At 38.3% G+C, this 25,325-nt stretch overlaps 1 protein-coding gene across 2 annotated transcripts in view; it reads right to left on the bottom strand.

Moving 5' to 3' along the window:
* Positions 1 to 25,325, bottom strand: part of MYO3A (myosin IIIA) — a 114,751-nt gene that overhangs the window by 53,923 nt on the left and 35,503 nt on the right. For both annotated transcript variants that reach the window (XM_063414027.1, XM_063414037.1), the window contains exons 6-10: positions 14,593 to 14,669; positions 13,121 to 13,266; positions 11,049 to 11,114; positions 10,507 to 10,662; positions 1,222 to 1,321 (exon numbers count right to left, since the gene is read on the bottom strand). In XM_063414027.1, coding sequence (XP_063270097.1) covers positions 1,222 to 1,321; positions 10,507 to 10,662; positions 11,049 to 11,114; positions 13,121 to 13,266; positions 14,593 to 14,669 — 545 coding nt within the window. The remainder of the gene's footprint in view (positions 1 to 1,221; positions 1,322 to 10,506; positions 10,663 to 11,048; positions 11,115 to 13,120; positions 13,267 to 14,592; positions 14,670 to 25,325) is intronic.

The following is a 25,325-nucleotide window of genomic DNA, read 5'->3' as shown; positions in this document are numbered from 1 at the left end:
GAAAAATTTGAGTGGAAGAAAGAATACAGTTCTGAGAAGCTGCCATTCATATGTGAAAGTGGTTTTAAATTGGATTTAATTTAGTAACACCACACAGTCAAAAATGCATTTAGACAGAGGCTTCCTGAACATTTCTATGAGAATGCTCCACCTCTGAGGAGATGGGATATATTCCACTTTTTCTGGTTTTTTGTTCAATAAAATCTCTTTAGCTTGGATTGTTCACATGTATCGTTGTAAAAGATAACAAAACCCCCACAATACTGAAAAAAAAGCTTAAACCTGAACTTTTTCCAGTAGATGAAGTTGGGTTAGCTCAATGACAATTAGCTAAAAATCAAGCTACTATAACAAAGCTCTTGGGAAGATATTCTGTGAGCTGTCAGCATTATACAATTTACCAGCTCAAGTGCCACAATGAGTCCTCTGGACTGACAAAGATACAATATACCAGAGAAGTTTTACAGATAAGAGAATGTGAATTATAGTCTATGCACAGCCCAGCAGATGAAGAATGACAGTTTGTTTACAGCCACTGATGGCCTCCAAGACCTGCAGATAATGTGCTGCAGAGTCTGATTCTTCTGGTTCTGAAGCTCAAAGCACAAACACAGCAGACTTCCTCCCTCCCTCCCTTATACCATGTTTCCCTGCACCTAGTGGACTAATTTTTGACCTTTGAAAAACCAGTGGTATTTGTATCAGTAATACCAGTAATCAACGGTTCACCAGCAGGCACTGACAGACTGAGTCTCACTGAGAGGCTCAGCTGACATAAATTGATCCTCACACATTTCCACACCAAAGTCAGCAAGAACCCAGTCTAGGAGAATACTGTGAGCTAATTTAAGACAATTATTGGTGTTCAAGAAATAGGGATAGAAGGTCTTGGACCTAGACCAATTTCAGGTTAACATACCATTGCAAACTGGATACTTAGCTGTAATAAAATCCAGTGATATAAATCCTGTTTGGTCAATAGTGTTACAATACTGTTTGTTCTACAGCTGTAACTCCAGAGATTGTTTTAGCTTTGAGTTGGAACCCTTCTGACACGGTAAATCCTATTCAAAACATTTGGCATAAAGTGGTGAAAAGTCATTGTACACTTACAATACTGAAATGTAACAATCCAGTTGAATTTGAAAATCAACAGCACACCATTGCAATTTAACATGTGATTACTCCTCTTCAGGAAAACATGAAAAAAGAGGTTCTTACCTCATCCAGTACCTCCAAAGTAGCTAAATCATCTACCTCTTCTTGGTTTGAAATTAGTGACTTACTGTAGTTGCCTTTCTTTGTGTGAATACGTTCAAATCTAGAAAAGAAAGCGATACAATCTCCTGGCGTAAGGACACACAAAACAGATCTTGCATCTGCAACCATCTTGTAGGCCAAAACATTCCAGCTCTCCATTGTTCTGAATTTAGACACAAAAATGCTTGAATAGCAGGACAGGAGTCAACTTCTTGGCACAGCACACCAGTACCTGACAGTTCAAGAGCTATGATTTGATCCCAGAACATGAAGAACTTCATCACTCTACAGATCCCTGCTTAGATCACACCCCTACATCAGCTGCAAGACTGGAGCTTGACAATACATGTAGAAAAAAAACCCAAAAAAAACCAAAACAAAACAACACCATATTTAAAAAGCATGTAAGAGGTAAGAGTGAAACTCTGGCACCAACATGCAAAAAGATCCTGTTAAAAGTTATGTATAGGACAAAACTAGGACAAAATCAGGGGTGTATGATGAAATAGTGTGGCAGATGATGCAGACAAAGCACTCAGGGTAGAAACATTTCTAGCTTACTAATGACAGTGTTCTACAGTGTGGCTGAGTTGACCACACTATAGAGCAAAGTGCTACAGAACCACTGGGGTAAGTGAAATACATCTTGACCAAATTTTCTTGGACTCTCTAGAAAAAAAAAAGTCATACCTGAGAGGGAAACAAAATTTCAAATATCTTTCTTATCAGAGTTAAACTTCAAGTTTAACTTTAAATTTGTCTTAAAGTTAGATTTCTTTTCCCCTTCAATCAAACCATAAATCAAACTTTATGCAGCCTTATTTTAATTAGCAAGAAAATTCCCAGAGACTTGGATCATTCTTTATCCAAGAGTAAAGGCATTGCTAAATAGAGCAAACACAGCAGAGAATGCAAAGTTTACAATTCATATTAGTTATACTTGTTCTATGAGATGAGGGAAAATAAGGGAAAGGGAAACTGAATAAGTAACAGCAGAGTTCACAACCTAAATCAAGCTCAGATGTGTAATAAGGCACAAGCACAGAAAAACTATTAAGTAAAAATGATATCCTGGAATGACCTCACTCCCTTTGATGCCACTGGTGGAAAGGCACCTCTCAAATAAAAGGAACATTACCTTGGTAAACTGAGACAGCCAGGGAACTGTTGTGTGAGGCACTCACTCTTTACCTTGATGCCAGACAAGACCAGGGATATTCTTTATTTAATTTTGATATTTGGATATATGGCACAGGTAAAAGCAGACAGGTGTTTTCTACACAGATAAGAATTTTGACATACAGTGACCAGATGACAGCACAAAGAGTGCAGTCACACCAAGATGGAAAGTTAGAGTGAGTAAACATCAGAGTGATGAGGAAGGCTGAACACCCACTGATTTACTTATATTTAATATTTAGCATATTTAATGGGCTGTACCTGTTCCATGAATATCCCCCAGCTCATGAGGGCTGCTTCAGGTCATGCTGGCCATGCACTGATGAGGGATGTAGGTGCAGAAACTCAAGCAGGCTTGGTGCAATAACTCACTGCCAGGACTGAAAAGGGACTGGAAGAAATGGGCAAATGATGCCCTCCCAAACTGTAAGTGCAATCACAATCTGGATGATGGACATGCAGACAGGAGTGCACTTCATCTATCACTCCTTTCAATTTCTCTTGTCTCTAACAATCACTCCCTGAGGATGACAGAATGGCCTGGCCTCATCCTGGTGCCAGTTTCTTCCTCCTTTACACAGCTGCCAGCTACCACTAGAGTTTTTAATCGTCCACAATGAAAAGGCGAGAGCTTCACACCCATAGCTGAGTAATTCTGCAACTTTAATATCAAGACATAAACGTGTAAGACTTCCTTGCACAAGCTACCACAGTTTCACAGTTTCTCTGCCAAAATTGCAGCACAGTATCCAGCGAGGAGGCTAAGTGACCAGGAAGTACAATGAACCAAAGGATTGACAGGATCTACATTATCCTAGGTTTGACCTATTCTTTCCTTTCTTTTGGAATTCAGTTTTACCACAAGAGCTGTCCTGATAGTACTGTCCTTACAATAACAGTATGAGACAATTTTTGGTAGCATGTACCCCCAGGTTTTATTAAAGAGGATGTGGTAACATTAAGGTTTAAATGAACTCCTCAGCCTTGCATAATCTGCTGCTGTTTGATTTGCATTTAGAAGCTAAAGGACATTACTGAATCTAAAGTCAGAGGTGCAGACAATATCCTACCCCCTCAACAGAAATCCATCCCCTCTGTAATTCACACTCCTATTTATACCTCTTTTTAAAAGCTTAATTTGAAAATATTTAAATTTGGACAGCTGAAACTATTTCTCCTTTGTACCTGTAAGAAGGTCATTTTGTGTCCAGAGGATGCATCTAATAACAGTGTGTCTTTGAGAGAGAGCTATCAATATGTACACCAGGGAAAGATGTGGAAATTGCAGGACTATGTCAAGCTCTAGGGTTCTATTTTTTCCATTGCTGAAGAAAGACCCCCAAGACAAAGCATCTGTCAAGCTTTTCTCTCCATTTCTGGTGGAACTGTTAAACATTGAACATTTTTTTTATTATGTTAGATCCTTAAATGTCACTGTTCATCAGTGAGAGTGGTATTTTCAAGGATTAGTTTCAATTACCATTTTGTATTTAATGTTGAAAACTAACAATTGCCTTGCCAGAAGGGAGGAGAATGCTCCAGTCATGACCGCTTTTCTTTTTCTTTTTTTTTTTTTAAGGAAACAGATCTCTATGTATGCCAGGGAAGTTTAATTACATAAAATCGATCCTCCTGTAATCCTCTTCATCTGATATTATGAGAACACTAGTGCTTGCTGGACTAGATTATATTCTGCATTCTCCAGAGTACGTAAGAGTGGCAGATTTGCAGAACACAATATTTTTCCACTTTGCTGTCAAAGGGCACAGACCCCTCAAGGGCAGTTATACTCCTTCACTCCAGCCACTTAAAAATACCCACATCAGTGCTGTTGACATCAGTGCTGAAGTTTCATTAAGATCATGCACATAGACATTGTGAACTGAAATAACCACGTATCTCTGTTCTGCTCAAAAATATATTGGAAGCATTGGATTTTACAAGCATGCCCGACAAGCAATTCAGGCAGCTAAAGGCCAGGAACTTCAATGCAGTAAGGACAAGAAAATGAGTCAAGGCAGCATTGTTTCTGTGCATTCTCTTTCACGCCAGTGCTCCCCTCCCCACACTTATCTTTCAAGATTCAGTTAAATCAAAATGAGGCAACCGCAGCTTTTCTTCTTCAAATTGTCAGAATGTATTTAAAAGAATTTCTGCTAGTTCCAAAAATACCATGAAAAGGAAAGTGTGACTCATGATGCCCTGCTGAACTCTCTGCCTAAACTGGTTGGAGAATCATCTACAGACTAAGAAGTGACAGGAAAAGGGCTGCCCTTAGTCCGAGTGTAAAGAAGAAACTAAAAATAATGGGGTTTTTGTAAGGTGAAGGTGGAAATGGCTGTACACCTCCCAGCAGTTACAAACAGCAGTAAATGACAAAGAAACAACAAAGAGAAACCTCTACAGGACCTGTCACTGCTGGTGATTCTGTTTCTCTGGAGGTGATTGCACAGAGCAGTATTAATTCACACTTAAAATCAAAATTTTTTCTTCACAGATATATCATGGGAAATCTGTTTAAATAAAACTACAGTCTGCTATCTATGAAAAATCTGTAACTGACTTTAGAAAATGTAAGACTTCAGTGATAAGCCTCCAGCTGCATCTGCACAATGCTCTGCAGACAAACCTGTGTTCCCCTCTGTATTTAAATGATTGACAGCACTGAGACTACAGGCTGCAGTCTCAGGGAGCTGTGCTGCAGCTTATGCAATGTTTCTGAGAGCACACTGTTGCCCTGCAGAGCTAAGGGGCTTTTGATTCAGAGGTGGCCTGTGCCCAGTTCTGTACAATCTGTTTGACAAAGCTTGTGCTGCTTTTCCTGTAAACAAAGCAGATTGTTATTCCTTCACAATAGCCTCAAGAAACAGCTGTATCCCTGACAAATTTCAGGGGAAAGTATGTGTTCTTAACTGAGCAAATAGAAGATCTCTGAAAGGACTCTTTGGGATTAGTTCCTCCTGAGTCAGGCCCACACACTGTGCTCACAGCCACATTGAGATGATAAAGGAGAAGCTCCATGGGTACAAAATGCCTGCTGAAGTGTCCCACCTTCAGGAGAAATGAGTGCTGAGCAAGTGGACTGGCACAACAATAAAGTACCACTTGCAGAGCATTTCTCCTGAGGAGTTCTGAATGCAGGAGGAACATCTTCCTCCTCTTTTCTTCAGAAGGTAAACTATTCTTCATTCAGGCATTGCTGTTGTCCGTTCTGTTATATAGAAGAACATTGTTCAGATACAGAGATGTGTATTAGCTATGGGACTGGAGATCTGCTTATTCTAATCCATTTTTGTTCCCAGAACTCCCTACTGCTTCTACAGCCTGAGAGAAGTCTGCAGCACAGCCATCCTACGTAGCAGTGTCCTCAATGCAGGAGCACACAGCTCTTGGTAAAACGAAGCCCACACTGAGTTCAGGAGGGGAAGAACTGGCCTAAAGGAATCCAAGATTGATTTGGAACTCCAAAACTTCCCATTTAAGGCACTGCTCCCATCCAGATGTCATCTGGAGACCTTGGCCAAGACAGCACTGGACTCTGTGTGTACTATCTTGTACTTCTCCTCACACTCTCTTTGTCAAGCAGGGTGATCTCCCACCCTGTCCCACTGCCTGCCCTGCAGAGCTGAGCCTGAAGGATTGCTCTCAGCTGCTTTCCACTGGCAGGATGAGTCCGAGAGACAGGGACAGAGTGAACACCCATTCCAGAGAATGGGTGACACGAGTCTGTGCAATCAGGGAAAGTCACAAAAGGAAACTGTATGGTACTCCCTGCTTTTAATAGGGGTCAATAAATTGACAACCCCTTTTTTGCATGTTGTACATGAGCTTCTATGAAATTATCTCCCTGGTCTTTCCAAACTGTTAAATAGAACAACTGTTTTGTGTTGTGTTACTGATTTCAGTGCCAACCCTATATGGCCAATACAGGAGGACAAACTCCTAAGAAAATAACTCAGCTCACCCAAAACTTTGCAGCATTTTGCAGTAGAATAGGTCTCTTTCCCATAATTACTCAGAGAGTATATAAAGATGACTCTTAATCTGGGGACCAGAGTCATCTGCTGAAATCTAGGTGCACTGAATATCCCTCATATGTACAGCTCATTCTGGAATGACTCACAATTCCTGGGAAATACACAATGTACTAATCATTGCACATTTCTACAGAGATTATTGTAAAGGCAGTCAAGAAGAAGACAGCCAAACAATTCAAGATAAAAGTCTTACAAGCCTGACTGTCAGGTGTAGATGCGACAGTTCTGAAGGTTGTTTCAAAGACAGCTATTTCTGTTGCAGAGTAAAATTCTTTACAATGCAGGGATTTTTTCCCTCTTTTGGCCTAGCAAGAAGTGTATTTTTAGAACTGTTTTGGGGTATATGCTGCAGTGCTCATTTTGAATAACTATTTTCATCACTAATTATAAATTTTAACAGCTATACTGCTATACGGAAAGCCTTTGTCAAGCTCAGGGCCTCTGTCCTGAAAATGACTCTGCTCACAAAAAAACACCACAATTAACTGCACTTAGTATGCAACTTTGCCTGCTTCACCTCTTCTCTAACCTGAATTTATCCTATATAGTATATTTCATATAGCATATTTGATATATAGCTCATATATCATTCACAGAAGCAGATTTTAAAGAGTTACAGTCAGGATGCTATGGGAAAATGTTAATGTATCAAGGGATACATTGTCATTTCAGCCTGAGTTCTGAGCTAAGGAAAGGTTAAGTTGCAAATAGGTATTTTTAGCATAAAAAATGATGATTTTAGAGAAAAATGTACTGAGTTTGCTCAAAGTAAAAAAGTGGAGTTTTTAATGAAGCTCATTGCTAGTATTCATGCTTTTTTGAGTCTTGAGTAGCACAAGATATTCTAATACTAGAACACTGCTCAAAGGCCACTGGAAAACCACTATCTTCTTTTATTTGATTAAATCTGGAGCCAGGCTGTGACACATTGCCATTTAAAGTTTTACCAGTGTTAACTGAGATTTTTCTGGTTAGTCAAGTGGTTCGTGGGCTCTCTTCCTCTTGTTGTTTCTCTTGTTTCCATCTCTTGAGAGGACGCAGTATAATGCAGAACCTAAACCTTGGTTCCCCTTCACTAGAACAGCAACACTGGGAAGGTTCTGAGGGCCCTCATGACTCAGTGACTCCTCAGTGTTAGAAAATTAAAACCTCAGGAACAAATGTGCCAATGGAGAGACCTCAGGATGGCTCCACTCTGTGCCTAGAGATTACACATCCTCCTGAGCACACACAGTGCACAAAGGTGGGATCTGAGGGTAAGGCCCTCCACAAAAAACCCCTGAGAATGTGACATAATGTTATGAGCTTTTCTTTTTGAGCTGTATCAACTGCACTTTCAGCAAACAGCAGGATAAGATCACCAGCACATTAAGAGACTACTGCTGGAGAAAGCACTCAGAACCGAATCACGCCTCAGCCCAGTGAGCTAGGAAGGTGACTTGATTTTGAGTGAAAACAGAAATAGTGCACACAATAAAACCCAGTGGCTAGACCTCAGCTATTAATCTTTTTCCTTTGAAATACAAAACTGCAATTAATGAAGTAAAATTTGATGAGGAGAGTAAACGGATACAGCGGAAATAACTGGATTTCTAACTTTCAGCTTTAACTCAACATTACTAAATTTACTGACTTTATATTCCAATGCCCATTTATACAACACAATACAGGTAGCAGGATTTCTTCCCTCAGTGGAAGGAAAAGATCTTTAATCCCTTAAACTACCTGCCTTCCACTGTCACTCTCATTGTCAAGAAGGAGGAGAGGCCTTCAAATTAGGGACTGAGAGAGTGTGAGCTCAAGATCAGGAAGAAGTTTTACAAGGAAAGCTGTCTGCAACTGGTGAAAGTTCAGAAATTTCACAGTAGGACCCTAATACATGAGTGTAAAAACAGTGCCAGAATAGCAGAAAACAGCAGCTCTTCCAGAGGACTTGTCACTATATAGCCTATGTCTTGACTCTAAATCAGATTTACATGGTATTTCTGCACAGACACTGCTTTTAACATCATTTGCTTTGTGCAGATTAAAGGTCAGAAGATACATATGATTAGTAATAAAAGACTTTTGAAAAGCATAACACTGAATTTAAAGATCTTTGTATAATCTCTTATCATTCACAGCAGAAAAAACCACAAATACTGTTCTGTAGTCAGTCTTACAGTGTATTTCACAAAACTACACAATCATGGAATCATTTCGGTTGGAAATACTACTTGTTAGTATTTTAAACTCCTAAACTGAAATATGGGCTCTGCTCAGTTTAACCATGCCATTTAAATTACACTCTGAATTAAATAAGTACAATTTTTGCATGGACTCAGATAAGAAATAATAATAATAATTTTTTAAAGAGAAAATTCTGTTTTCCTTTGGGAAATTTGATGTAAAACTTACACTTGATCAATTATAAAAGCATAGGTAACTTCATCACATAGAAGAAACTTCATTGTGAATATATTTCCTTAAATCCTAGTTCTCATGAAGAGCCATCAGCTTACAAAACACAGTCTAAACAGGACAGAGAAAATACCAGTAGATCATCCTGTTCTTGTGCCACTTGAGTGCTCTATGCACATGCAAACTGGGCCACTTTCTTTATGTTTGTATTGTACAGAAAACAAAAAGAGTTCATGTAGTTTGCTTTATACAGCATTTACATGAAAAAAATAAAGGACTTGGGAAAAAAAAAAATGAAAACAAAAGTGAATTCTCTCAAATGGGTTAAAAAAGTCACAATATCTTATTGACTGGAAGCTTGATTTTCTTCAAAATTATTTATGTTTTAAAAGGACTAATATCACAAGTGTTAACAAGATTTCAATTCACATAACCTAGTGGTTTGGACTTCTTTCATCTCGTATCATTTCCCTGTGTTTTATAAATAAATGCTATTTAAAGTCTGGATTATGTTGCTGGTTAAGTGCTCAGCACTGACATCCGATAAGCTTATTTGAATTCAAGAATCTTTCTGGATTAAGCAAATGTCAAGTCTGCAATATATAGAGCATATAAATCCAGGCTGAAGCTTAAATTTAAGCCAAATACATAGTTTTATACTGAGATGTCATAAAAGGAAAGCGCTACTCCTTCCATATCCAGTTAAAGTTGAAAAAACTTCAATATCATAATTATTTAGAAATATATTTTTACTATTCTCTTCAAACATAAAGTAAATAGAAAATTCTCCAGAACTATAACTGAAGACTGCTGTATATATTATTACTATAAATGTGTGAAAGGAAACATGGCAGATTTTAACAAGTTTTTCCCATATAGATGATAGTGCCAAAATGTCTTCTAAATTTCATGTTCCATCAAAAAAAAAAAAATTAAAAAAAGGAAAAAGCATCATGCTTTTCCTTGAAGCAGGAGCAGTTACATCAGTAGTACTTCAATACTAATTTACAACATTTCACGTTTGATACATGAGTGTACTGTATGGAATTTTTTCAATTGTAAAACTGAGCCAAGACATTTTTAAGTATTTTAAATAAAAGCCATCAGGTGTTAATTGATTTGTTCAGAGTTGATATCACTTAGATACTAGTGGAAGAAAGAAAGTATCTATTCTAGAAAACATAAGATTTGAAGCTTGCAAAGCATGGTCTGCTAGGACTATCACTTATTTCAGTCAGAAACATCCAATTCCTGCAGGAATCTGACTAGCTGTTTTTAGCATACTTGCTCAAACTAAACATTACCTGACCATACAATTGTAAGAAAAGGCCAAACATTAGTTTCACCTCACCTTAGCTTTCTAAATTCACTTGAGGTGAAATTAAGACTATAAGACTATATCTTGAGTCACAGAAGAAAGGGGAGGCACTTCTAAAGATTGTTTCATCCTGCATGTGAATCATGATGCCTCTCCCCTTCAGTGGTTGTACAGGGAACCCTAAATATTAAGCATTCCAATTTTTTTTGCCAGCTAAAGTTATAAGGGTTGAACCTTTCTCTGAGTGCTAGTCATTCTGAAAAGTGGAAGTATCAAGACTGATGAGCTTGTCTACTCTTTAGCTACTTTTACCTTGCCTTTTCAGTGACTCCCATTTGTTGATGAACATCAATAAATTCCATGAGTTGCCTTTGTAGCACGTTTTCTTTTCCTTCAATTTGCTTAATAAAATCATGCTGCAGAAGAGTAGATACTGTTGGACGCTTCTCATAATCTTTAGTCAAGCACCTGTGCTGGCAGAAAGAAAATATGATCATCAAGGGTTCACAGCTGAGTTTTGAAATGCTTGTCTGGAGTTCATTCATGCCTCCATAATAAATACATCCATCTTAATCAAAACAGCTCTGCACTGAAAACTGATACGACTTCACAGAATTGATGAGTCCAAAAAGTTAAATTATTGCATTTTAAAATGAAATATTCTTTAGCTTAAAAATGTCAAGGGTGTTGAAATGTTTTAAATACAAAGCCTCACTTGGAAGTCAAACTGGACTTACAAACTCCCTTCTTTTAAGGAAGAGTATTATTTGCAACAGATTTCTACAAAATATATTTTGCACATGACATTTACACATGTTCCATATTCAGCCGGAGTGGTCTCAGTTGTTACTCACTTGTTAATGAAGTCATTGAATTCAGGTGACCACAGCTCAGGCTGCTGCAGCGTTGGAGGAGGATTCCTGCAAAGGTCAGTGTGGTGATAAGTTAATAAGCTCCTCACTTGACAAAAACAATGTGTGAAAGCAGGCTGAGTAATGAGCTTTAGAAGGCCACTGAAAAAAGATATTGATTTCCACTGGTAAAAGGAGCATGGGTGGATGATGCAATGCCTCATTAGTTCTCCTACTTTACATAACTAATAAGGAGACATAGCATCGAGATGATCTGCCAAGTGTAGCTAAGAATCACTGTGATTTCTTTCAATCAAATCAATAGAAGGAAATTAAACAAACAACCCATTTATCACTATTCTCTTGTAGTGGCAAGTTCCTTTTTTCAAGCCTGAAACAATGTACTTTCTTAGGAGAAATTTTAAAAATAAATCCTATTTTAAGTTTTCTCAGAAGGACTGAATTAATCAACTTTCTGAGTAAAGTGTCCAAAGAAATTGGTTCTTTATTAATTTTTCCTCATTCATCAGAAGATAATCAGAAATGAAGGTCTAAATACAGATCTACTCTAAATGGATATACTGCTTTCTTTTCTATTGTTAGAGCTGTTTACTGTAGGTGTTAATTTAGTTGAAATGGTCTTGACAGTTTCCTTCCATTTAGAGATGCCATTGTCACTGAGTATGGTCATGAAGACAAAAGGGATGACCAGCCAATAGGCAAGGTGACTTGCTGTCTTTTCAATCAACCATAACTGCTTTTCTTGAAGTGCTGCTTAATGTTTACTCTATCACTCTCAGCTTTTATTTAACAGAATGAAAGGGTGCTGATCTTACATTTGCTCCAGGGCAGAAAGGTGCCCAGTACTTGTAAGACCATAAACCAGAAGCTTTTTGAAGTCCTAGCTGTAGTGACTGACCACAATAGTTTGCAATTGCTTTTTCCATAGCAAGCAAAGGTAGGAAGAGCATTCACACTCTGCTTCAGTGCCAAGTCAGCCAAGATTTCTTAAACCTAAAGGTAATTTAAACTATTTTGGGCATCTTGGCTGAAAAGGACTCTAAGCACTTACAAATGCTATGTGTGCTCAGCTGTACTGCTCCTGTTCTTTAGGTAAAATCCACAAACTACCACTGTATGATCATTACCTACAGATTTGGAGATTGATGGTCTTTCAAAAGCTATAAGTGGCACTTTGGGTACTTATATTTTCAGCTTCAAAGCAAAAAAACCACAAAAGAAGCTGCTATTTGCACTGCACAAGGACACCAACACTGGAACTGCCAGAAGCAGAACAAGCTAATAAAAAGCTGAAGCCTAAATGTATGTGAGTGGGGGAACAACCTTTGCTTCAAAGGACAGAAGACAACTCCTGAAGACAAATATGGGACCTGTTCACCACAGTGGCATATTCAGACTCTGTATTCCTATCACATGTCATTCTTTGTAACAGAATATACAAGACTCAAGTAAGTCCTATGTTCATGTGGCAGCAGCTCAGTCAGGAGAAGGCCCTATGACTTTATCTCACATGTAGATACAGTCAGCTCTGAACTCCTCAATGTGCAAACAGGGTTAAAGCAGAGCCTGCAGAAAATACAGGGCAAAGAATTTTTAATCTACCTCCTAGTGTATGTAGGGCTGACATTGGTCTGAATTTAGGCTTCAGGCTCTGACTGTATGTGTGAAAGGTAGGCGAGCAATTTTCTCATGTTAGCCTGAGAAATCTCGAGGAATTCAAACAAACCTTGAGAAGTGGAAAACCATCAGCAGGTGGTGTTTTTTCCAACATGTTTACTGGCAAAAGAAATGTTTACAAAAAGTGTAGATGCTGAATAACCAATCATGTTCTTTGTACTGAACTACTCTATAAAAGTAGAATTTAGAAGAATAAAGTTTGCTCTCATCTTTACCATCATGGAGAGTCATATTGTTATTCCTGTGCCATCCGAAAATCATAACAACAAAGTATAAATAATATAAAGTCCTCAAACTTACATGGTCTAAGTTTGAAGAAAGCAACATTTAAGGAAAAGGTTCAGTCTAACCCGTCAACAAACACACCAGGATATTACCTTGGTATTTTGAAGAGTGCCCTCATGGGGTGCAAATCAGCAAGGGGTGGATCTCCGTCTCCCAGCTCTATTGCAGTAATACCCAGTGACCATGCATCACATCTAGCATCATAGGAGCTATCTAGCTGCTGCTCACAGGCAATCACCTGTTGAAATAAAAGCCTGGAATGCTTAAATGTCCACATTTAAGAGCACACCCACAGTTGGAGGAATCTCTTATAGAATATTCAGTGAAATAAACAGATATGCACACACTCAGAAAGCTAAAGCATCCATCCAATTGCCAAAACCCTCCCAAAGTTTAAACTAGAGAAAGCAGGTGTCCATGAACACTACAGTCTCTGGCCAGATGTTCTCTGATTTGAAGAAAGACTGCAAATCCATGGCTTTTTCAGCTGAAGGTGATAAACTGCATCCCACAACAGAAGAAGCAGAAGAAAACTCAGCAACCCTGTAGAGCTGATATGGATTTATAGGGATATATAGTCTTTATATGGATTATTCTTGCTAAGTAATTTTTGTATCTATACTGCTCTCTCTCTGAAGTGAAACAGTCTGGAAAGCAAAAGCTGAATTCACTGTCTCTTACTGAGTCCAACAAAAACTGGTATTCAACAAAATCAGTCAATTCAGATCAAGTGGATCTGGACAAAGTCCATTAGATCATAGCAAAGTATTCATATTCATATTCATTTCAGCTCATCCATAATGCTAGACGAATCTTGAATTTGTCATCCCATTAGCTGCAGATCTAAACCAACATATATGCCATTAGTTGTATGGCTAGACCTATGTGTATGAACAGTGTCTCTTGATAAAAATAAATATGTATAAACAAAGTAGTTTCATATGCTATAAACAGATGTACTTGCAAGTGTTTGTGCGCACACAAATACTCTAAGTAGATAAGCTTATTTATAAGGAAATATTTTTTCTGTCTCAGCTTAAAATATATCTTTGTATGCTTCAATTTCAGTCTGGAAAAGCCTCCACAGAATCATAGTGCATCTTCTTCATTCATACTAACCTTTTCCATTTCTTGCTGCAGCAAGTATGGATATATAGTATTAAAAACTCTCCAGGTGTAGAAGTCAAAAAATAGAAGCTATAATGTGTCACAGTACCAATCTGGGCTCCTTCCACCCATGGGCAGATATCTATAGTTTCAGAGCTTGAAAGGCTGGACAGTATCAATAGGTGATTTCATATATTCTATACTCTTCAACATTTTAGTAAGCATTTCAGTGTCTTGCTCCCTGTCTCTAATCTTCTAATTTCAAAAATAAACCTTATTTTAACTTAATTCTTGCAAACATGTAAGACAGAAAGTTTTAAAACACTTTTAAAAGGATGTCACTGTTTCGTCTGGTGAAAGGACTAAGAAGAAAAACAAAGAGCAGAAATGCAGGAAAGAGCAGAAATGCAGAATAGAGCAGCTCGAGTACCAGTGACAAAATGTTTTGAAACCAGACCTCTGGAGCCATCCAGAATGGGGTGCCCACGGAGGTGTTCCGACGGAGACGAGTGCTGGTCAGCTGAGCAGACACACCTGGAAGAACGAGAGGGGGCTAGCATCAGAGGCTGTTTCCATCCAAGACAGACCTTCTGAAGGGTGACATCCTCCTCTTGTCGTGCTATAACTCCCTGTGCAGGTGAATCTCAAACACATCTTTCCAGTTCTCTGGAAACAGAGGCCCAGTCCTGAATGGTTCTCCACATCCTTGTTTCCAGTGGCTTCACAGGACAGGGACTTAGTCCCAAATGAGCATTTGATTAGTAATCTGACTCCATATATTTTGACTGGTTAATTAAAGTTTTTCTATATCCCATTTCAAGAGAGCAGTAAAATATCTTAGGGAGGATGGAAAAATACTGTACCTTCCACAGCTTCTAATGCTCAGCACTGACACTAACCCTCTGTTTCATTTTATATATATATATACATATCTATGTATGCACATATATATATATTTCATGTTAGCACTGTAAAAGATACCTATTCTCATCTGTTAACTGCTCTGCCATTGAAAAGAAACAACAAAACAATGAAAGCTCAAAAATTCTTACAAAAGCAGTAGTCTCTCCATGCTCAAAGCACATTCTCAAAGCAACAATCCTGTAAATCAGCTTTGCAATCTGAGCTGTAGTTTACGGAATTAACTATTTCAGGCCAAGTGTTGGAAAGTGAACTCTGAAGATCAAAGATTCCTTGCAGTTTTGAGTTAGAAGACAATGAAATATTTGAAATTTGAGTCGGTTACAGAACAATTCTGAGCAGCCTGCCACCAATTTCCTTCCTTAAAAAACAAGGATGTACCAGTTGGAAATAGCTCTAGTGCATGCATAGGGGACAGTACAACACATGGAAAAAACCAGCCCCTCAGCCAGCATGCCCTAAACTATTATGGATTTATGAGTCACAAATAAGGGTGAAGTCCACACATGGAGAAAAACAGCCCTTCAGCTAGTAAGTCCTAACCTATTATGGATCTGAGTAACAGCTAACACTGAGGTCCACCAGAGGCATATTCTGAACAGCTGATGCCATGGATGGCCAGAAAGGCCCTGTGCTCTACATATACATGCTCCAGCCTTGGTCTGACTGACACTGGAGCTCTCTAATTTTGCCTCCATACATACATCTGCTTTTTCTTTAAAATGTAAAACGACTCCGTTTCACTCTGTGAGCTCCATTTCATTGTTCTGAAACACATGAAGCTCCAGTGAGCACCACTGTCCACTTTCAACTGGACAGACCATGTACTGTCTGGTCGGAAAATTGACCTTTTCTTCCTGAAAAGCCTGCAGACATTTCATAACAAGAGCAATTCACATTAACTATCCAATGGAAATGTTAACTAAACTTCTGTCTGGATAGAGTTTGATTGTTTGGGGTTTCTTTCACTGTAGGTAATAAACCATAGAAAGCTTGATCTGTTTTTTCATTCTAAAGCTACGTGTTCAGGTTTGATTCACTAAATATCTGCATATGGCTCTCACAGAAATCCATGCCACATCTGAAAATCAAGCCTGCAAGGAACACCCTGCCTGTTCCTTTGAGATAAATGAACCACTGTGGCTGCCTCTCTCTAGTCTAAACCAGCCTTGAGAAAGCTCGATCTTTTTCTCTCTTTATGACTGCACAAAGTCCAACACACAGTGTTATGCATCATGGAAAGCAGGACAATGTAAGTCTTAGCACAAAGTCCATCAATCCTACTTCAACTCAGCCAAGCCAGGGCTTTGTTTTTGCCATCTCAAGGAGTTGTCGGAGGTCCAGCTTCCGGCTCACGGAGTCTGAGGCTGTTCTGAGCTCTCAGAAAAACATGACATGTAGTGACCACACATCACCTCAGCTCTGAAACCACTGCAGGGGTGCCAACAGACATTCTTATGTGAGATCCCTGATTTCAGAGGGAGCTGAGGCTACTCTCCCTTCCCCCATGTTGTGGGAGTCCCCTGAGCAAAGCTCTTTTTTTGCAGTCTTGGACAAGGAAATGAGATTCAGATCTGCAGGCAAAGAAAGGCACTGACTATGTTTTTATGATTCCAATGTCAGATTTTATAAATAATCATAACTTTCTGTAGAGATAAGGAACAAAATATAGAAAGTACATTAATGTGTTCAATCTTCTCTGTCTATGCATACTTGGGTTTTTTCCTTCTTCAAACTGTAATTATTAAATGAACTTCAGATTTTTTCCTCCTCACTCTTATTTCAGTAGAAAACTGATTTAATTTGAATTGTTCACCACTTTCTTTAGGCTCTTGGGGGTTTTGTGTGCTTTTTGTTTGGTTGGTTTTTTTTAATCCTTTCGCTCTCAGCATTAAAATGGCATTTTAGATTATGCAGTGTAGGTCTTATGACAAATGATATTTCCTTGGGCTTTTTCTGTCTATAGAGGAAAGATGATGTAATTCCACACTTAGTAACATTTCTTCCAGCATTTCAGTAACCAATCAAGCATATAGCTGGCCACTTTTTTTAACTCACATATTTTCAAACAAAACCATCTTGCTCCTCCCCTCCCCATTTACTACCGCTTTGTTGCAAAATGAGCCAAATATTATCCTGAGAAAATCTAAGATATGTCATAAAATGGTATTTCATTACATATGAATTATTTTCTCTTACGAAAGTTAAGAGCTTTATAAATATGTGCATTAATAGTACCAAAGCGCACCAAAAAGAAAATATTATAGCTACATTTCTTCTTATTTGTCCAGGCATCATTTTACTAATAATAACTGAAAATCAGGACATTTACACTATGAGTATTATTCAATGTTTTCATTGTGAAAACAGGCATATTGAAATTACCTTGCAAGTAAAGCCATCTACTTCTGACCTTAGCTCTCAATAAAAGAAAAACAAGGTAGAAATTAGTTCCCTATTATTAGGAAAGACTTGTCTCATAGTGCCCAGTCTGAGCAGACAACATTCTGACCTAAACTGGGAGGCTGTACAACATCCCTTTAGGATGATGTCCTGTGACAGAAGAATGCCTGTTTTGGTGGCTGATGTTAGCGAGGGAATGGTGAGCCCTAGTAAATTGTACTATTCTCAAGCCTGACACACAGCAGGGAGACTGGAATCATCCATAACAACCTTGACCTTACCCCCAGGGGCTTACACTCCTTCAGCTATTTTTTCCTTCTATATTTGTGCCTTCAGTGTACCCTTCACTACCAAAGCATCCTCATTGTGACTTCTGTAGATTAAAAAAATTTAACTCCATCATTCCTCAAGGTAGTGTCTGGACTGAAAATGGCTCACACTGTTAATCCTGCAGATCTAAACAGGCCAAAACACTTTGAATTATTTACCAATCTTTTTTTAATCTCCTAGGGAAAGAGATATAAAACAGCAACAGTGTTTCACACTGCATTCCCCTTAACCTCTCTGGCAGGTATATTTTGCAATTCTTGTTCCATGCTGTATGATGCAAAAAGTGGCCTCTCCTTCCTCATCTCTTTGCCCAAAGGTGTGAAGTCAGTTTTTTGTAAATTACCCAATTCCACCTTTTTTAGTAGATCTGGAGGCAACAGGTCCTAATGGTCCCAGATTTTCCTTCAGCACCTTAAGCTTCACTGGGAAGAAGCCATTATTCCTGTCAGGATGCAGAAAGGGAAGCAGCTACTTCCCTCACAACAGTGGTGGAGCTATAACTCAATTCCTCTGTAATTGCTGATACCCTTGATACTGATTTCTTTGTTCACTTATTTCAGGTTGTATTGGTGTAATTATACATATCCAGACAGAACATTTCAGACAGCTCAGCTGAAATGCATACAAAATCCTAAGAAAAACCTCAGTCATGCAATTCCTTCATACTACAAAATGACAAAAGACAACAGGGAAAGAACAATATTAAACCAAGGCAATTCTGGTACTCCAAATGGCAAACATCACAACACACCAGATATGTAACTACACGCAACCATGTATAGTGACATCCCCACTAAGACTGTAAAAGGAGATCAAAGAGCTTCTCCCAGGTTTAATTACTTATCATGAATAGAAAGGATAAAGACATGTAATAGAAAATGTTAGTAACAGACCATAAGGACACAAATGGTTGGTTTGATGACTCTACAAGAAATGTTTCAGAACCTTTTTGAAACAATGTCAATATTCAAAATTCCTTATGGATTATAAACGGACCCCAAAAGTAAACTTTTAAATGAAAAGAGCACAGAGGCTATACAGTTTTCTTGCATGAGCTGTTGTGAGAACAGCCTGCTTGAGAAGTTCTGCTCAGTGATAAGGGCCAAAATTAAGTCGAGAACCAAAAATCAGGTTCTGACCTATAAGATGGAAATAAAGAAATAGGAAACAAAGTTGAAATGATGAGTCAAAAAATATTAGCATTTTCAGCAGCATTTTATGTTGAAAGGTGTTACGTTATGAGGAAGCATGACTTGCTTTTCATAAATCCATGCTATCTCCTCCCAGTCACTTTCTTGTCTGCCATATGTTTAGAAATTATTTCCAGGTTTATTGGCTCCATCACCTTCTGTGATGGAGATCATATGTGGGTCTCACCAGACTGTAGTTCTCTGAAACCTCCTTCCTGACTTTCTTGGGAGACTGGAATGCAAATAATTTTCTTCTATGCTTCAGGAATCTTCTCCAAGATGTTTCAAAGATTATTGGCAGTGATCTTGCAATGACATCAGCCAGTTCCCTCAGCACTCTTGGGTGCATCCCAACAGGCCCCACAACTTGTGTCCACCAATTCTTCTAAATGCCCGCTAACCTGATCCCCCTTTACTGAAGGTACATTTGCCTTGCTCCAGACTTCCCCAATGGTCTTAGGGATCTGGGGGTCAAGATCTACAACTCAAGACAAAGTGGCAAAGAAAAGACTCAGTGCCTCTACCTTTTCCACATCCTTTATCCACATTCTCCATCTTTCTGAATTATTTTGGTCTACATAGTGTTTTAGTGTTGAAAACTACAGTTTCCCAAACCCTCAGGAAAACATACACTGTGGATGCAAATTTTTAACTGAAACAGACATATCCAAAAGATAACCAAAAGGCCCCAAAAGATCAAAAGCTTAGTATCCAAGAAGACCATATTTATAAACTGCCTGGGAGATGAAAAATCCATGGCCATTTACTACAAAACCAAGAGCCATGGAGTAAAAGGGGATAAAAAAGTTAATCTATACTATCAAATACAGAGTGTATTAAATATAAATAGATGTTAAAGAAATGAAAGTCCAGTGGCTTTCATGGTAAACTCACCACGAGGCATCAAGACAAAGGAAATATATTTTTAAACATACAAGGAAAAAATTAAAATCCTAAATCTAATACAGAATCATTAAAAGGTATATACTGATAATAAAATTACAAACAGTGCCCTAAGAAAAAAAGGCAGAACGTTCACTACCTTTGCGAGGTATATAATCTTTTTTTAAATAAAAGGGTTTAATAGAACTTCTTTCTTTACTAAATGCAAGATCTTCCATTTTCCAGGCTGGGCCTCCAGTAGAATGGGTGGCCACAGACTCCCCTCCCCATGCTCCTGCCAGTTCAGTGCATCACACCACCAGTGATTCTAATCAAATCTCATGCTTCGGGGCTTCAGCTGGTTCCTGAAAGGGATGCACAGGAACATTTGCTGTCCTGCTGCACAATTGGCCAGCTGTACTTGGATAGGAGAACTACTCTTCTCTAGAGCCTCAGGGTCTTGTACAGCTACAGACAATCTGGTGCAGTACGATGGTGAAGAAATTCCTGCTTCTCAGATGCTGCCTTCCTTATATGTTAGATTTCAAACTGACAGCTGCTTTGACACCCAAAAAGGATGACTTTTCCGCCTGTATAACTGGCAAAACTCTGGAGATTTTTCTCATTGTTCTATGACACGGTTTTCCTGTTATGATAATCTGTTATGATAATGCTGGCAACACCTATGCTGATGGAACAGAATATTTAAAATACCTTGGGACTGGAATACTCCAGTATAAATAAGTCACTGGGGTCAATTTTCAGGTTAAAAAATGAATGGGGTTTAGCATACACAGAGGAGACCAGAGAGTTTCTAATAACCTCAAGAGATGACTGTTTTGTGACGCATGACAAAACTAAGTGGAAGTTTGCTGGCCATAAAGGGCTGTTTTCTCACTTCATGTGTCTCTGGCATATGACACCAGCTTTCAGTGTCAAGCTTCTTTAATGCTTAAGCCACCAGTGACATCTTTATGTGAATTAATAGAAGAAAATATTTGAAAGACCAAGTGAACAGCTTATCCTGGATATAGCATTTGGCCACATGATTTCTGTTTTTTGTTACTGGACAGTACAAAGGTTTTCATTCAGACATGGCTCCTCCCAAAAATTTTCAGAACTAAGCCTTCAACAAAGACTTAAACATTCAACAATGAAAAAGCTCCACAGATCAAGTCAGTGCAATCCATCTTATCCCTGCTAACTCTGGGTTGAAAAATTTGGAATTATTACTTTGATTGGGTTCAAAGCAGTTTGACAAGCTGCTCATGAAGAAAGCTTTCTTCAAAGTCTTTTATTGGCTTCTGCCATGTCTCCCCATGGATGCATTTTAGCAGCAACATATGAATGTCATGCTAGATGGTATGCAGAAATGACAACACAATAACAGCCTGGTTTTGATCTGAACCAGTGAAGCAGATAGCTTTATTATGGATGCATGCTAGAATGACTAAGACAAATACAAGTCTTGCTATGACTCATTGCTTAAAGTAAGCTAAGGGCAGAACGAAAAGTATTTTATTTTTGAATACTTTCAAATTAAATTATTTTAATTAATTGTTTCATTTTTGCAGAATGATTCAGACAGCATTAATAGCTAATGCAGGGCAAGCACAAAAGGACACACCAGGATATGCTAACTACTCCAGAATACATAATCTACAAAAATTTGGAACACTAGTCAAGGTCATGCTGAGCTCCTCTCCAATGTCAGCAGGACATGAAAAGCTGGGGATGATGATATATATTAAAAGGGACAGAGACTGAAATGCACCAACATTCAAACTTCACAACTGACTTCTCAACCTATTCTCTGAGCACCAGGTGGCTCTAGACTCCCTCCGCTGCAGCCCGACCTGTGCCACGTGGAACCTAAGCACAGTCCTTGGGAGCCCTCTTGGCCCCTGCAATGCCACATGGCCCAGACTCTCACCAGCCTGAGCTGTGATCAGCCAACAAACTGCAGCTAACAAGGCTAATTGTGGCCATTTAGGTCATGCCAGGAATGGCCAAAGCACTGTGTCACAGCAAGACAACACAAGAGGTGGTGAAGTGTCACAGTAAAAGGGAGACGCCCAGCCCCGTGGTTCCCTGCCCAACCTCTGACCAGAGATTTCAGTTGCTTTTTTCCCCACAAGACCAGCAGAAAGCTCCCTCATGCATCAGAAAACCAGGAGAGGTGAACAATTAAAGAGATGGAATTATCACGATGCAGTTGTACCACAGACTCATTATTCCATGGAGACCATCCCCATTATTTTGGACATGCTGTACAGTGTAACTGACTTTACTTCTCCTCCTTTGGCATTACAGCAGCTGCTGGCTCAGATACACTTCAAAAACTCAACCTGTTTAGCACATCCACAGAATTTTAAACATTTTGGCCTGTATTTCTGTGTCAGAATAGGCATAAATATCATGGAACAATGGAACAAAAACACCTGTGCATTCTACCTCATGTTGATCAATTGTTATTGATCATTAGTAGTGGTAAAGCACTACTAAATAATCCATAATTTGTAAGGAAGAGTGGTACACCACTACTGAGACACAAGAGAGAAAGTTGGCAGAATTACTCTTTCTAGAGAAAAAAACCCCAATAAATTTATTTTTATAACTCAATTGAATTATGAAATTAATACTTGCATTTAGTATTGCCCAAATGAAATTATGTATACATTTTAAAGTAAACACAGAATGAATTTATAAATATGCTATGAAAACAGTGTCTTGCCATTGACTAGTTTCACCAAATTGCAATTTTGAATAATAATAATAAGACTATCTAGTGATGCCAGTATTAAGATTTCTTTTCTTCTTAGCTTTGAAAGACTTCAAACGGTTTTAAAGGAAGAATGATCATTCTCTTCATAGCAAAATAACAACCCAATTTCACTCCAAACACAAAAGCTGACCTCTGTCTATCTGCAGTTTCCAAATGACATAGCAGCAATAGTTCAAGCATTAAATAAAGCAATATCAGTATGTCTAAAGAGAGCAATACATATTCCCTTCCCCAGTCAATTTTTTCCCCAATGAGTTGTACTCAGGTTAAATCTCTAGCTGACCCTGGCTACTGTCCAAGATAAAACTGTGTTAGCTATATGCAAAGTGGGATATCTGAAACTGCATTTGAAATGCCAAGAAAATACTCACACACAACTTTTACATCCAACACTGACACACAAGCAGAAAAATGCAAATTAAGCATAAAGTACAAAAATCACCCTACCTTCACTATGTATTCCATTAATATTACAGTATGTATTTTAATTATGCAACCTATTTATCCTCAGTGTGAAAGGAACACTTTAAGCCATTATTCTATTTACTGCAGTAACACAGCTTGTATTTTTCCACCGTCTGCCAGCAGCAGTGAGATTGCATTACCTTTTTTCCATGTTTTCCACTGGAAGCTGCTTTACGTTTAAAAAACACAGATCTTTCCTATGTATTGCTTATCCAGAGCCTCTACTGGCAGAGTTTTAGGTACTATTAGCAAAACACCTAAGAAGCATCTGAAAATGGGCAGTGCCAACACTTTCCAATACCCCCTTCCCCACAGTTACATTATTGGGCAAACTATGAGAGATCATGGGATCTCTTGTAGCTAGAAGTAGGCTTGAATTCTAAAGATTTAATGAGTCCCCCCACATTTTATTTTCCTTATGGGTACTTGAATATTTCTAATATCCATCTAAATGTCTGACTTTTTCCCCAATGACCTTTCCTGGTAATAACAGCAAAAGTCTAATTACATGTGGTATGAAAATATACTTGATCCATAGACAGGCATGGCCTTCAAAAAGCAACAGTGCTGCTGGAAAAATATGCATTTTTTAAGTGGGGGAGTATAATTTATATTTCTTTCTGGACATTTCCAAGGCAACAGCTACTCATCCTGAGATATTTCCAGTCTGGGAGAGCAGGTTTCAATAGTCCTGAAGAAGTATGAGCTACCTGTGCTCTTGGTAAAGACTATCAGCCTAAAGGTCAACTCTCAAAAATACAGCTAAAGATAAATTTTCCATCAGCATTACAGTCTCCTCCTTTTAGCTAAAAGAATCACTTTGCCACGTGACCCTAGCTGTTTCAAAGCTTTTAGTGGGAAAATGGTTCTTTCATCCATGGCTTCTGAGACTCCCTATCAGCAAACTTGTCTAGTTTGCTGATAGGGAGTTGTGTCCTCTAGGATCCTCTTTGAGAAAAAAAAAAAAAAAAGCAAAAAAGCTCTGACTTTCAAGCTCCCAGATGCACTGAAATGGCAGGGGATTTCAGAAATAATTTCAAATCTTTCACAATGCAATGTCACGTGGACTTTTTCAGACCAAAGCTAAAGTAATAACAACAACAATAATAATAAAGCTAAATTTCTTTTCTCCCATTTTGAAACAGCACATTATAGAAATGTGTCTTAGATTGATATTAATACATGAAAGGTGCTGTGCAGCATCCTGATTTCAAGAAAAGAAACTGAATTGAGGGACTATTCAATGAAGCAAATATTTGTCAGCAGAAGCAGATGTTACACCCCCAGTATCCCATGAAATTGATTGCACGTTATAAGATGCAGATGAATATATGAATTTTTGCTACAGATGAGGTGTGCTATGTGTTCAAGTGGCTTCAGGCCAGTTCTTAACTGATGAAAAAAGATCAGACACTGATAGATATTTAGGGAGCAAAGGCTGCAGATAAATTTGTCACATGACTTTCTAAAGGTATCTGGCATTAAATTAATTTCTTTAAATTTCATTACATTAATTTTCTGCACCTTTAGAGGCTAAAATTTCATTTGAAATCTGTCTTTTTAACATCAATCCATTGTGTGCAACCAGAGTTCTAAAACAGATGTAAAAGACTTTCTTCACAGAACAGTAATAAGAAACTGCGAATATAATTAGGAATATTTATCAAACAGGAATTTAATTCACACCTAATTTGCCTCCTGTTCTTTTTATACAACAGATTACATAGCAGTCACCCTTTAAATTGCTACAGGGGATTTAATGAAAATGTATATTTTTCTATCAAATCTGTATCTTACACTGAAAACATAGCAGCTATATGTGAATATAATGCAACTATATGATGTGGTAGAGGACATTCCTTGCTTGGAGCCTAATTGCTGCAATTCTAGGCAGAACATCCTGCCCCAAAGCTTTTCTATCAGAACAGCTTAGCAGCTAATTCCCACAAATGTTCAGGTAGTGAAACTGCTGTCAGCCTTCTTCCCTTACAAGGAAAATATGTACTATTAACATATTTAGAAGTTCGATGACTTTATAGACTGAATCTGTGATCAGGGGACATTCTCAGAGTAGATTCCTTTGGCTGCTACTCATCATCTGTAGAAAATAAAGATTATTTTGCTTATTTCTGATGCTCTAAATTATCATACTGGATGGATGCAAGGCCAGAGGATGCATCCCTGGTAACAGTATTTCAAAATTTTCGTGGCTTG

This window comes from Prinia subflava, chromosome 1 (assembly GCF_021018805.1).
Source record: "Prinia subflava isolate CZ2003 ecotype Zambia chromosome 1, Cam_Psub_1.2, whole genome shotgun sequence".
NCBI classification, from domain to species: domain Eukaryota; kingdom Metazoa; phylum Chordata; class Aves; order Passeriformes; family Cisticolidae; genus Prinia; species Prinia subflava.
Note: the sequence above shows the minus strand (reverse complement) of the source record. Positions and strands in the feature narration are given on the sequence as shown.